Below are 15,515 nucleotides of genomic sequence, written 5' to 3'. Positions count from 1 at the left end.
TTTTTTAATATAACCAATTCCAAGTAGTTGATATTAGTTCTTTTATAATGTAAGTCCAGAATCTTATTGGCTATCTGACTCACACAAGAAGTGTAGCTGCTCTGGGTATTGGATAAAACAATAGTTTGTCTCCATTAAGAGATCAGCTTTTACTGGTCTTATTCACATAAATAGGTAAGGCATCACCTCTGAATCTTGCCTCTTAGAACCATTCAGATGATGGAGAACCCCTTAAGGAGCCCTGGCCCCAAGCAATTTAGGCCCTTGAAAATTAATGAAGAAAAAATGGATTTCTTTCCCCTTTGTTACACAGCAGGCATTAAAAGCAGGCCTGCATGTATCAAGCAGAAAAAAGGTTAAGCTCACCCTGTTATAAAATTCCTGAGCATCTTTCGGTGCCAAATGGCTAAATGTGTGACCGCAGATCATTTATTTAGTATTGTTTCTCTTGATTAATATACCTGTTACTATGTGATCTTGGAAACCAGGTTTCTGAGATTATAGAGCAGCTAAGAGAAAATCTTCATAACACAATCAGAAGTGGAAGACAAGATAAAGTTTTAGTTTGATATTCAATTTTTATAATAGCATGATATGTATAATTTTATTCCATAAATATAATAAGTGTGTGGGGCACTTTTCTGCTTCCCTCTGTGTTTGATGGAGAGTGGCTTGCTGCCATTTACCCCTTTTCCTTCACTGTGTTCCCTAATCATTCTTTATATTATATTCTTTATATAAGTGCCTATCCAAGTGCCTGGAGTCGGTGAGTGGCTGGATGGGAAGAAATAAGCTGAAGCTGAACCCTGACAAAACCGACGTACTGTTTGTGGGAGACAAGGGAAGGTTGGGGGATGTTGACCTGGTGCTCAATGGGGTACAACTGCCCCTGAAAGACCAGGTCCGCAGCCTGGGGGTCATTCTTGACTCCCAGCTGTCCATGGAGGCTCAGGTCTCGGCTGTGAGCTGGGCAGCGCTGTATCAACTCCATCTGATACAGAGGCTGCGCCCCTACCTTCCCAATCATCTGCTCACATTGGTGGTACATGCCCTGGTCTCCTCTCGCCTAGACTACTGTAGTGCTCTCTACGTGGGGTTACCTTTGAAAACGGTCTGGAAGCTGCAACTGGTACAGAATGCGGTGGCTCACCTGATTAAAGGCAGCCGCCGGCGAGATCACATCACTCCAGTGCTAAAGGAGTTGCACTGGTTACCGTTTTTTTTCCGGGCCCAATTCAAGGTGTTGGTTCTGACCTTTGAAACCCTATGCGGTTCTGGCCCAGTCTATCTGAAGGAGCGCCTCCAGCATCAACAGCAATGCCGCCCAACAAGAACAGCCTCAAAAGGCCTTCTCTCTATCCCACCAGTTAAAACAGCTAGACTGGTGAGGACTAGGGAGAGGGCTTTTTCAATTGTGGCCCCCACTTTGTGGAATTCCCTCCCAAATGTCCGCCATGCCCCCTCTATGATGAGCTTCTGCCAGGCCTTGAAAACCTGGCTCTTTAGGCAGGCTTTTGGGGTGGGCTAGGTTTTATTATTGTTGTTGAGATTTTTAATGTTTTAATGTATTTATATGTTTTTATTTTGTACATCGCCCAGTGGCTGGACAACCAGCCAGATGGGCGACTAATAAATTTAATAAATAAATAAATAATGTGGCTTTTTTATAATATGGTGAGTTAAAATTAATCTTTCTTTAGAGCAAGGTAGTAAGAGGAATACTCACATGGAACTTCCAGTCACTCTACGTGAACCAAAACTTGGCTTTGACATCATGGCAAGAAACATGCCGTTATGTCCTAAGAGATATTCCTTGACCAGCTTGACTGGTCAGGAGCCATGATAGAATGGAATGTAAATGGTACATATTGGTTTCAGAACAGTATAAGGTCATCACTAATATATGACAGTAGAATGGTGAGATCTGGAAAAGGGAACAGATTGACATTACTCTAAGAAAAATAACCACATAATGAGATGGGATGTGTCTACTTGGTTATGATTCATTTTAATAAAGTTATCTGGTTGGCTGGAAATATTTCAAGAGGGAAGAACTATTACAAAGAATTTAGGGGACTGGTAAAACTAATGTCACATGTGTATTCAATAAGGTATAAAAGATCTGTTCAGACTGTATTTCTTTGCAATCCCTCTTGGATACTTCCTGGACGTGTTCTGGGGAACTGACCTTGCATATGCTTGTTTATTTTTTTTAATAAAGGCCTACCTTTTTGCTTTAAGCCTGTCTCAGAGATTATTATTTAAGGGACCCCCAGCAAAGAACCCACAGGAGAAATACAAAATTCTCCAACACAGCCAGGTGACTCAAAATGGTCTCTCTCAGAACTTCTCATCTGCAAGGACAGCCAAGCCTACTCAAGCAGCTAATATGTAACTTGTGAAATTATATGTACTTTAATTATTTTATTTTAAAGTCTGTGTGTGATTGTTGCCTGACCCTTTTCTCTATTTCCCCAAATAAAATACATTATACGTTGTCATTTGGTTTCAAAAATGCAGTTCTTTAGAATTTCTAACACGTATGGAAAATCTTCATGATGTCTTAGGACTGCTTGTATGTTAAAGTACCCTTTGTGTTCTAAGGATATTTCACAAGATTTTGTTACGTTTTGTGTCCTCTGGGCTTTGGGTAAGTAAATATAAAGCTCCTTATTGTTTAATATTTCTAGAGCTAGGCTGTCTACACAAATAATCAGTGTAGAGCAGAGAAGGGAATCTGTGCCCCTCCAGGAGCTGTTAGATTCCAGCTCCCATCAAACCCGGTCAGGACAGCCAATTCTCAGGAATGATAGAAGTTGTAGTCCAACAGCATCTGGAAGGTCACAGATTCTGTATCCCTAGTCTAGCGGTTTCATCAGACTAAGCTCAGCCTGTGGTAGCAGCCTATCAAGAATTTTTGTAATCCAAAACCTTGCTGCTGTATCAGTCAGTGGCCCACCCACTCCAGCATCCTGTTCTCACAGTGGCCAACTAGATGCCTATGGAAAACCTGGAAGCATGACCCCAGTGCAACAACTCTCCCAACGCTTGCGATTCCTAGCAACTGGTCTTTAGAGGCACACTGCCTCCAACAGCAGGAAGGCAGCAGCAAAAAAATGCAACTAGCTTTATTTGAAAGGGTTGTGCTTTTCTGAAAACCATGCCTCTCACATTTAGGTGTGCAATTATTAATCTAGGATATTCAGGATTAGCCTTTTTGGGTAGCATTTAATAAATTTTATCCGAATCCTCGGCACCCCACAATACAAAGTCGTCTCATCACTATAGCTACCAATATAGAAATGGCTATATTGTGAAAGAACACTTCCAGTTTACGTTTGTGCAACCTGATAGTATGGTCCCAGTAATATTGTGGCCAATATGCAACTACTTGTACTAGCGCAAGCTAATCAATATTTTCACCTAGTATAAACAAGTTATACCTCCCACGAGGAAGCTCAAAACAACCAGGAGCACGATCATCGGCTGGTTCTTACGGATGATGTGAAACTGATCAACATAGTCGTGGTCGTGGTGGTCCTCTGAGCCGCGCGCGGAAATGAGGTAGCCCCGGCGGCCGGCAGAGCTGAAGTTTAAATCGCTCGTCCTGTGCCACGCCACCTCGGCCCCCCAAAAGGTGCCCATGTCCTTCTCGAAGGAAGGTGCCGGCAGCGAGAGAGGACGCTGAAAAGCCGTCGGCATCCCTTTCGCCCGCCTCCTTCAGCGGCTTGCGTCGCACGCCGTCCTCTCAGAGAGCAAGCTGAACACCCTCAACAGCTGCGCACACCAAGCTTAGCGGTCGCTGCCCCGTCGCCGAGCGACACGCGCCGGCAGCGGGCCGTTCGTAACTTCCCCGTGCACTCCAGCCCGCGAGCACCCGTTGGCTTTCAAACTGGCCTCACACCTGACCGCCTCCGCCAGCACGTGCCTCGTGTTTCGCGACGGATTCGATAGGCGGGGCGCTGGTGTGGACGTTGAAGAGAAGCGTCTGTACTGTCTGTTCAGCATTCATAACAACCACCCCTATGAAGACCACATGGAGAGCACTAATCACTACACGGCACCACAGTACTGGTCATACTGAGCATCAGTCCTTACCTTTCCCTCTCCACACTGGCTAGTGAGTTTTACAGGAGCAGCAAACAACACATACACGCCAAGGCACCTCCCGTAGAGGCGCGGCTACTTTGGTTATCTGTTAGGTGAAGAAGTGGGGGTATCAATGTTTGAAAATAAGTAATATTTGTCTACATTTACCACATACATATTATCTGCTTGCCACTAATAATCCGACCCACTAGTGACTAGTCTATAGCAACAGGACTGACACTGGAACAGAAGGAAAAGATGCAGTTCCTTATCTCTTTAACTGAATAGTGATGCTGTTAGCCTGTGCTACATGTTGATTGCTGCTTTCACTCACATTTTGCAATGGTTTCACCACTGATTGCTAGAAGAGAAGCACAATTGCAATGGGCTCTGGGAATAAACTTTTTGCATCTAACTTTCTTTTAACTATTGAAGAAGCTGAGAGCAATGCAGTCAGGAGGCTAGACTCCTAAGCAGGATCACCCAAGGTGGAATGGTCAAAGCTGAGACACCAGACTAAGATGCATCCAGATTCAGAGGAAGGCAATGGTAAACCACCTCTGAATACCTCTTACCATGAAAACCCTATGAAGAGAATATCCAAAATGCAACATGAGATAGTGCTGGAAGATGAGACCCCCAGGTCAGATGGCACTCATCAAGTTACTGGGGAAGAACAAAGGACAAGTATGAGTAGTGCTGTGGCTAATGATTAGGGTTGCCATATTCCAATTCCACAAATCTGGGCAGGCTGATTTGCATATTATGTACATTATAAATTATTTGCATATTATGCAAATCATGTCCTGATTAGGCAAATTAATCATATTAAAAGTTGCATTGTCCAGTTTTGTTCTGTGCCTAGCATTTACCACCAAAAACTAGGGGAGGATTTGAAGATTTTAAAAAATCCTTCATTTTCAACCTTAAATGCCTATTATGGAATATTTATTTATTAAGAGGATTTATATCCTGCCTTTCCACTGTTAAAAACGGAGTTCAGGGCCGCTTACAAACATAGTAAAAACAATAAAAATGCACAATCAATGTAAAAACAATAAAAACACAACAAACATAAATAAGTCAATGCAGCACTACAAAAATCATACAACTTTTAAAGCAGATAGAAATCAAGATTTCAATATTATCAGTTCTGTCAGTCATCTTATCTAAAAGGAGCATGTATGAGCATGTAAGAAGTGTCTTCAGTACACCGATACTCACATATCCGATCAGATAGAGGGGAAATGGAGCCTTAAAGGCTGGAACATGATGGAGACCTGGATGCTAGCACCTCTTTTAAAAAAGAAAATAAAAATGTAGTGAATTCTAGAGACCTGGCAAGCTGTGGTAGCATTAGACAGGGTAGCTGTTCCATTCCTGTTAGTCTTAAGGGGGGGAAGGTTACACCCCCCACTGCACTGATCCTCCTTGGATCCCCAAGAGCTGAATAACTTCCGCCCAGTCTCTAACTTACCATTCTTGGGCAAGGTGATTGAGCGAGTGGTGGCCAAACAGTTACAGACACACTTGGAGGAAACGGATTATTTAGATCCATTCCAATCGCGCTTCAGGACTGGGCATGGAACTGAAACAGCCTTGGTCGCTCTGGTGGATGATATGAGGAGGGCGTTGGATAGGGGAGAATATACCTTCCTCGTCCTCCTGGATCTCTCAGCGGCTTTCGATACCGTTGACCATGGTATTCTCTTGGATCGCCTGGGGGGATTGGGAGTGGGGGGCACTGTTCTACAGTGGTTCCATTCCTATCTCTCAGGTAGGTACCAACGAGTAGCTTTGGGAGATGAGGTTTCAGACCCTTGGCCCCTCAATTGTGGAGTGCCACAGGGCTCTATCCTCTCTCCCATGCTGTTTAACATCTATATAAAACCGCTGGGGGCTATCATCAGGAGTTTTGGGCTGAAGTGTCACCAATATGCGGATGACACTCAGCTCTATCTCTCATTTAAGTCCCCACCAGAGTTGGCTGTGGATACCATGTCCAAGTGCCTGGAGTCCGTAAGTGGTTGGATGGGAGAGAACAGACTGAAGCTGAATCCCGATAAGACCAAGGTGTTACTTGTGGGAGACAGAGGAGGGTTGGGTATTACAGACCTGATGGTTAGTGGGGTGAGATTACCCCTGAAGGACCAGGTCCGCAGCCTCGGGGTCATTCTTGACTCCCAGCTGTCCATGGAGGCTCAGGTTTCGGCGGTGAGTCGGGCAGCTTGGTATCAATTACATCTGATACAGAGGCTGCGACCCTACCTCCCTGTTCATCTGCTCCCACAGGTGATACATGCCCTGGTCTCCTCTCGCTTAGACTACTGTAATGCGCTCTACGTGGGGCTACCCTTGAAAACGGTCCGGAAATTACAGCTGGTACAGAATGCGGCGGCGCGCTTGATTAAGCGCAGCCGTCACCGTGATCACATCACCCCAGTATTAATAGATCTTCACTGGCTACCAGTTGTCTACCGGGCCCAATTCAAGGTGTTGGTGTTGACCTTTAAAACCCTATACGGTTTCGGCCCAGTCTATCTGAAGGAACGCCTCCGGAATCACCAATTATGCCGCCTGACAAGATCAGCCTCTCAAGACCTTCTCTCGGTCCCACCGGCTCAAACAGCTAGGCTGGCATGGACCAGAGAGAGGGCATTCTCGGTTGTGGCCCCTACCCTTTGGAATTCTCTTCCGTATGATCTCCGACATGCTCCCTCCCTGATAGGTTTTCGTCGAGCCTTAAAAACCTGGCTATTCAGGCAGGCCTATGGAATTGAGGAAGGTTAATTTTAGGATGTTTTAATTGGAAATTGGTTTTACATTGTTGAGGACTGTGGTTGTTTTGTATATTGTATATTATGTATAGCTTTTGCTATTGTAAGTCGACTAGAGTGTCCACTAACCTGGACAGATAGGCGACCAATAAATGAAATTATTATTATTATTATTATTGAATATATGCATAGAAAGAGGGAGCGCCTCTGTGTGTATGTATATATATACATGTTTGTAGGTATACGTGCACACACACAGAGAGACATATCCATCCCTAGGGAGATGGAAGTAGGGTGATCTTTGGTGGAGAGATGCTTGACAGTCATTTTGAAGAAGGGTATGTATCAAAAAATACTTTTTAGCCTTTTCTGAATTGCTGAACAGAGGCTCTGTCAGGCAACAGGGTGAGTGAGGCTGCATTCCAATGCAACTTTACTTAGGAGTAAGCACCATTTAACAAGGTGGGTACAGGGCTGAAAAATGCAAATGCTAGTATCACTGCCTTTTCTACACAGAGGTTTGCTTTTATATCTTGTATCTGTTCAGCTGAGGGAGTGTTTGGTGGAATCAAACCCTTTTATTCCATCCTCCATGATGACAGGCAGACCCTCCCATTGCATTCACCACTTAAGACACATATCCTGAGAAACAGGCAACTGAGATGAAAGCTGCTTCTCCTTGCTGACGCAACCAGAAAGTGTATGGGTAAGGGGTGGAGCTGCATGTGTTGATCAAGTGGACATGTGCAGTTTTCTAACCTGCTAGATTCTGAAAATGCAGCAGGCAAGCAGACTAAAATTGTTCATTTTTCCAGGACAACTGTGGTGTCCCTCATTGGCTAAGAACAATGGAAGGCGGGAATTAGGGTTGCCAGGTCAGAAGTGTCCCAAACCCTGAAATTTCAGGGGTGGGCCAGAGGGGGTACTCCTGAGTGATGTCAGGGGGTGCGCCTGAGTGATGTCACATGGATGGGCTCTAGTGCTATCATTAAGCATGATACATTAAGCATCAATCACAATTGTTTAGAGCATACAATGAAAAAAAAAACATTTCTCTGATTGGAAATTAAGATAGAAATCTTAGCTAAAATATGGAGCCTGGGTAGAGAACATTTAATCTAGCCCATTTGCTTTCAGCAAGAAGGATTTAAGTGCCCCCAGGCCAGGCCAGTCACCAGAAGGCCATTGTAGGAAGAAAGGAGCCTAGTGTTGTGGAGATGTTAGATGGGAACACTCAGGAGTAAACTTGGATGCCCCCAAAAGCTGCAATTCTAAACACACTTACTAAGGGACTAAGCACCATAGAATTGTTGACTTACTTCTGAGTAGATATAGTATGGATTGTGCTGTTGGTAAACCTTAACTAGGGATCCTCTGCAAAGACATCCATATCCAAGCAGGGTTGGCAACCCCCTGCCTGCAGTGCCCTGCCCCTATCTTTTAACATGGCTGCTCCAAAATTCTTAACAGATTTGACCCTTCAGAAAGAGGTCTGAGAAATGAGTATGAGTAAGAAGATTCTCTACTTTCTGCCTACCCTGTGGGCTGCTATAAACTCACTTTGACAGCCAACCAAATTCCAGTGAGCAATAATGGACAGAGAGAAAACACACACGGTTTGGTCTACTTTCATAGGCAGCAGCTTGGGAACAACAGTTGTAGCCACACTTCCAAATATGTGAATTCTCTTTTACCACTATTGGACAAGAAACAAACTGTCATGCAACCGACAAGGTGCATCATCAATGGGTTTAAGGGGGTTGACCTGAGCACATGGAACCACTGCTGTGGCTTCTATGGCTGTAACAGAGTGAGGTTAAAGATAAGTGAAATGCAAATAGAAAAAACAACAACACAAAAGGCAGTAACACTTTCCTAAATGCAATACCATACCAACCACAACAAGATTCCTATGAGTAAGGCAGAAAACTCAGCATCCCACAACCAGTCAGGATTCATAACCAAAAACCCAAACTAAAAAAATCCTAGCAGCCAGTCAGCCAAGGTCACTGAAATCCCCATGCAGCACAACCTGACCTGGGGACTGCAGTTAATGCAGAATGCTGCAGCACAATTGCCGACATGAGTGAGATCCATCAACACATTACACCTCTGCTCTGAAATCTGCATTGGTTGCTGATTTGCTACCAGGCCAAGCTCAAGCTGTGCTTTCCATGTTATGGGTGCCACATAGTACTTGTTCTGCTCTTGTAAGAAATCAGTCCTTTTGTGTGGCAGCACCTATGCTTCGGAACTCCTTGCCTATTGACATTAGGCAGACACCTCTTTAGCACCTGCTAAAATCAGTTTTCTTGAGGCAAGCCTCTCCAGGCATGTAGAAGCTATTGTGTTTTTAAATCTGTTTTGAATTCATTGTTGGTTTTATTATTTTGAATGTTTTTAAATATCTGTCCTTAATGCTTCTGCCAATAATTTTATTGTTTTAATTCTTTCTGTAAACCGCTTTGAGAGTTTTTACAATAAAGCAGTATATAAATGTTGTAAATAAAAATACATAAATAAATGTTGGAGTCACTGTGGCCCTTGAGTCTCTTCCCACATTTAGGAACCAAGGAATCTGCCTTATACTGACTCAGGCCATTTCGTACCATCTAGCTCAGTATTCATGACATGGACTAGCATTGGCTCTCCAGGATTCCAGGCAATAGCCTTTTCCAGGAATTGAATTTTGGACCTTGCATGCAAAGCATATGCCCTATCGATGAGCTACAAATCTCCCCCTGTTTAAAAAAGTATATTTTAAAATTGTTCTTTGCAATTCACTTTTGAATGCACATCATACCTAGGGCAGATCCACACCATTATTTATAGTACATTCAACACACATTTGAAGCACATGAATCCCACCACAGAATCATGGGAGTTTTAGTTTGTTAAGGGTGGTGAGAACTATAACTGTGAGGGGGAAACTATACTTCCCAGGATTCTTTAGGGGAAGTCATGCACTTTAAATGTGTGTTGGATGTGCTTTAAATGTGTTGATCTACTTAATCAACTTTGCCTGCATGTAAATCGTTTTAATTAATTTTTCAAATGGATATGAGCTATAAAGTGTACTGGGTGACCATGTGCTACTCTCCATCCCTCAGCCTATCCTCCCAGGATGAAAACAACGGAGAACCATGTCCACCCCAAGGAAGAAGGGCACACTTAAAATGTAGAGGAAAAGATCATATACAACCATAGTGTGAAATCAAATACTTATTGGGACACAGTATGAAGAAATACTTATATAAATATGACTATCAAATATGTTTATTAATTACACAATCTGTAAAGATATTTATAGTACAATCCGAAGTTTGTTTACTCAGAAGCAAGTCCCAATGTATTCAATGGGGCTTACTCAAACTGGGAAGTGTGCAGAGAACTACAGCCTCAAGTGATAAGGAACTTGTTTTTTCAAATTGTTCTTTTAAGTTGAGACCTTATCCCAGTCTGAGTCTGTGTTAGAATTGCTTTTTGATATGTTTTTAAGCCTTTTCTTTTTTTAAAAAAATATGTTTTTTTAAGCTTTTAAAAAATGTTTTCAAAGATGTTTTAATATATTTTAACGTCTGTTTTTTTATGATGTTTTAAAGTGCTTTTAGGGCTTTTGTTTGCCACCCTAGGCTCCTATTGGGAGGAAGGGCAGGATATAAATCAAATAATAAATAAATAAACTTCATTCACCCAACCCAGAATTCAGAATCATGCCTCTTTAGGCTGTTTTCCAACTGTTTATTCTTGCTTTATGGTTATTGGATTTTAAAGGGATTTACTGTATTTCTTATTGTGAGTTGCCTTGGTTCCCAGTCACCAACCCCACCTCACAGGGTTGTTGGAAAGACTCCATACACACACACACACACACACACACACACACACACACACACACACACACACACACACACACACTGCAGATGTATAAATACATACAGCCCATATAATAGTTTATTGTCAAACCAGTTGGTCATTGCAGAAAAATCAGTATTAGTTTTAAAAAAATCAGTATTAGTTTCCTACATAATAAAAACTGTAAGCCCTGCCTACTTGCTTTAAAATAGGACTGGAGAGAAACAAAGATTTAGAACACAAAACCAATTCTTTTTTACATTCACCCAAAAGTCCCATTAATTTACAGCACATTCATAACCATGTCTACTCAAAAGTATTTAATTCAGCGGGATCTACTCTGGGCATACGGGATTAGCCTTGCTTTTACCCCCACAAAAGCAAGTATTGGGAAATGTATATACTTACCCAATTTATGAGATTTTCAGATAAAAGGGGGGAAACCACCATTTTCTGGCATTGCAATGAGGTTTTCTAGACACTGTCTCAGGTCAACCAAACACAACCCTGGCTTCACTTATTGGCTGCAATCCTAAGCGGGCAGAGTTAGAGCTACGAAGTGCTATACAGAACAGATTTGTTAAATTTGTTTTTAAAAAAGATTTAACAGTCGGGGGCAACTGACGTTTTGATGTATATCTCGAGAACCGGACCACCTAGAAACTAATTTTTTTTTTTTATTAAAGCTGAGAATCCAGGCCACCTAATGGGCTAAGCGGACGTGGGGTGGCATGGAAAGAATCCGGGTAAAACCCGACTAACCGGGCAATATGGCAACCCTACTAATGATGCAACCGGGTCAAAGCCGAAAGGAGGCCCAGAGGCTGAAGAGGACAGATGCGAAAGGTGAGTCCAGAGTTGTTACAATGTACACAATAGGAACATGGAATGTGAGAAGCATGAACCATGGAAAGTTAGACATTGTCAAGAAAGAAACTGAACATATCAACATAATTATTGGTGTGAGTGAATTAAAATTAACGGGAATGGGACACTTTCAATCAGGCAACTACAAAATATTTTATGCAGGAAATGAGAAATTAAGAAGAAATGGGGTTGCTTTAATAGCGAGAAGTGATGCAGCAAAAGCAATTAGGAGCTATAACGCAAGGTCTGAGCGTGTGATATCAATGAAACTTAACAGGAAACCTATCAACGTAGCCATCATCCAAGTCTACGCTCCAACGGCAAACGCAGAAGAAGAGGAAATGGACACCAAAACAGGATGCTCTGATAATCATGGGGAACTGGAATGCAAAAGTAGGGAAAAGAGAAGAACTAGAAATTAGGGACTTAGGAGATAGGTATGAAGCAGGAGAGAGACTTACTGAATTCTGTGAAGTCAATAATTTGTTTCTAGCAAACACATTTTTTGAGCAACCGAAAAGATGACTGTATATGTGGACATCACCAAATGGTCAATATAGGAATAAAGTTGATTATACAATTGGAAGCAGAAGATTGAGAAGTTCCATACTTTCTGCAAAAACAAGGCCAGGAGCAGACTGTGGTACAGATCATGAACTGGTCATATCGAAAATCAGAGTAAAGCTAAAGAAGAACAAATCATAATGCCAAAATACAATTTAAATAACATTCCAGAAGAATTTAAAGATCAAATAATTGAATTTACAAATAATAGAGTCTTTAAACCTACCTGATAGAGAACCAGAAGAACTAGGTAGTGAAGTCAGAGATATTATCAGGGAAGAATGCAAAAAGACAATACCTCTAATTAAAAAGAGAGAAAGACCTCAATGGATAACTGATGAAATTCTTAACATGGTTAAAGATAGAAGGGAAGCAAAAGCAAAAGGAGACAGAAACACATTTACAACCCAGAATGCAATAATACAGCGACTAGTACGTAGGGACAAAGAGAGCTACTACAATAATTACTGTACAGAAATAGAAGGGGATAATAATAAAAGGCAGAACAAGAGCCCTACTCCAAAAGATTAGAGAAATCAAAGGAAAATTCAGACCAAGAGTCGAGATGTTGAATAATCAACAGTGGAATACACTGACTGACCGAAATAAAATAAAGGGAAGATGGAAGCAATACACTGAAGAATTAAATAAAAGAGATGCAAGGATGACAGATTCATTCACGGAGGAACCTTATGAAGAAGCACTAAAATTTTTTGAATGTGAGCTGCACTTAAAATACTTGGAATAAACAAATCACCAGGAACAGAGAGCATACCAATAGAGTTGCTACAAGCTACTGAGATTGAATCTGTCCAAATTTTGACAAACATTTGTCAACAAATATGGAAAACAAAACAATGGCCCACAATTCCATTCAATGTACATCCCAATTCCAAAGAAAAGGGACCCCAAGAAATGCAGTCATTATCAAACTGTTGCCTTAATTTCTCATGCAAATAATGTTCAAGGCTCTTACCATATATGGAGCGAGAAATGCCAGAAGTCCAACCTGGATTTAGAAAGGGAAGAGGTATCCGAGATCATATTGCAAACATATGTTTGATAATGGAACGGACCAAGGAATTTCAGAAGAAAATCACCCTGTGCTCTATAGATTACAGCAAAGCCTTTGATTGTGTAGATCACGAAAAACTATGGCATGTTTTTTTTAAAAATGGGGTGCCACAGGCTCTGATTATTCTGATGTGCAACCTATACTCTGGTCAAGAGGCTACTGTAAGGACAGAATATGGAGAAACCGATTGGTTCCCAATAGGAAGGGGTGTGAGACAGAGGTGTATTTTATCACCCTGTTTGTTTAATCTATATGCAGAACATATCATACAGAAAGTGGGATTGGACCAAGATGAAGGAGGTGTGAAAATTGGAAGGAGAAATATAAATAATTTAAGATATGCAGACGATACCATACTACTAGCAGAAGCCAGTAATTATCTGAAATGAATGCTCATAAAAGTTATAGGAAAGCACAAAAGCAGGGCTACAGCTGAACCTCAAAAAGACTAAAGTAATGACAATAGAAGATTTATGTAACTTCGAAGTTGATAATAACATTCAACTTGTCAAGGATTATCAATACCTTGGCACAGTCATTAACCAAAATGGAGACAATAGTCAAGAAATCAGAAGAAGGCTAGGACTGGGGGGGGGCAGCTATGAGAGAACTAGAAAAGGTCCTCAAATGCAAATGCATCCAGACCATGGTATTCCCGATCTCTGTGTATGGATGTGAAAGTTGGACAGTGAAAAAATTGGATGAGAAAAATCAACTCATTTGAAATGTGTTGGAGGAGAGCTTTATGCATACTGTGGACTGTGAAAAAGACCAATAATTGCATGTTAGAACAAATTAAACCAGAACTATCACTAGAAGCTAAAATTATGCAGCTAAGGTTATCATACTTTGGACACATAATGAGAAGACATGATTCACTAGAAAGACAATAATGCTGGGAAAAACAGAAGGGAGTAAAACAAGAGAAAGACCAAACAAGAGATGGATTGATTCCATAAAGGAAGTCACAGACCTGAACTTACAAGATCTGAACAGAGTGGTTTACAACAGATTCTACTGGAGGTCGCTGATTCATAGGGTCTCCATAAGTCGTAATCGACTTGAAGGCACATAACAACAAATCACAGGCACATAGCTGTTACCATAAACTTCATGATAAGACTGTAAAAACTGCAAAAGAACTCATTTCTATAGCTGTATGTATAGGTGTGCATATTCTGCTGCATGTTTTATTTCAAAGTTCTATAAAGAGGCTGTTCTGCCTTTGCTGATCAGGAAAGAGCCACTAGAAATGCAGACTAAGGGCCTGTTTACATGCCCAAAAAATGTGCATTCGCTGCTTTTTGCAGATCCTTTTAATTTGGACCGTTTACTTGACGTTTAACCCAATGCCGTGTATACTACTGCTTTTGCCTTTAACACCAGATTAAATGGATGCAATAAAAACCAGCATTTGCTTTTAAAATCCGCACCTGCTTCTACTGTGTATTACTTTTTAAGCGCCTTTTCTGGCTGTGCAGTTTCTTCGCCATTAGATCCTCCCTTTTCTCCGTCCCTTTCACTGTCTCTGGGCGTCATTTTGTTTCCTGCGGTTGACGAAGCAACTTTCGGTTGCTCTCGCCTTCCTTTCTGCCATTTACTCCCGCTTCCTCTCCCGCTCCTTTAAACAAAATCACATTCCCCGCCCCTTCCTTGAGGGTAGCAGGGCTGGAGCTCTTAAAATTCCTTCCTCGGAGCTGTGGTTTTGGCGCTGTTGTTTACGTCTAGCGTGTGTGCGTGCGAGAGAGAGAGAGTGTGAGAAAGTGTGTGTGTGGAGGGCCTCGTAGCATCCCTCTGCTCCCCCCCAAAGCTGGATCTCTCCCCCCATCGGGCTGATGCATGCACCCTATTCGCTACCACAGCGAGGGGGCTGGTGAAGGCGCCACTGGGGTAATTTATAAGCGCCCAAAAGCGCAGGGGAAAGGGGAGCTGCCTTGGCGTCTCATCCTAGCATCTGCTCCACTCACGGAGAGCGATAATATTAAACGGTCAATGCTTCCTTTAGTACCTGCTTTTAATGTCTCTCTAAAGATAATTGTTTGCGGGTTTTTTATGTTTCCCAGAACGCATGCTGAGGCTTGTCCCGCGGTGCCAAAGGCACACCAATCTCATGCAGGGACAGCCTAATAGCCACAGGTGGGAGCAATTCCCTTTCTTTCAAGCGCCTATTCCTTCGTTTAGGGAAACACCGCCCCTTCCCCGCCTCCATAGTTAACATGCTAATGTGTGGGCGCAGCAACAAGGAAACACTGAAAGCAGTAAACACACACACGTGTGAATGCTACAAA

The 15,515-nt window shown here is 42.2% G+C and overlaps 1 protein-coding gene across 10 annotated transcripts in view; it reads right to left on the bottom strand.

Annotated features, from left to right (window-relative positions):
* Positions 1-14,692, bottom strand: part of LOC133376937 (sodium/hydrogen exchanger 10-like) — a 238,936-nt gene extending 224,244 nt beyond the window's left edge. For 8 of the 10 annotated variants that reach the window (XM_061609934.1, XM_061609937.1, XM_061609939.1 and 5 more), the window contains exon 1: positions 3,444-4,099. In XM_061609934.1, the coding sequence (XP_061465918.1) occupies positions 3,444-3,702 (259 nt within the window). In that variant the 5' untranslated portion in view covers positions 3,703-4,099. Of the gene's footprint in view, positions 1-3,443; positions 4,100-14,660 lie in introns of those variants that run through there. The other 2 variants (XM_061609941.1, XM_061609940.1) reach the window with 2 other exon arrangements.
* Positions 14,693-15,515: the final 823 nt, after the last annotated feature.

Source organism: Rhineura floridana, chromosome 2, assembly GCF_030035675.1.
Source record: "Rhineura floridana isolate rRhiFlo1 chromosome 2, rRhiFlo1.hap2, whole genome shotgun sequence".
In the NCBI taxonomy this organism is placed as follows: domain Eukaryota; kingdom Metazoa; phylum Chordata; class Lepidosauria; order Squamata; family Rhineuridae; genus Rhineura; species Rhineura floridana.
This window is presented reverse-complemented; position numbering and strand designations above follow the sequence as displayed.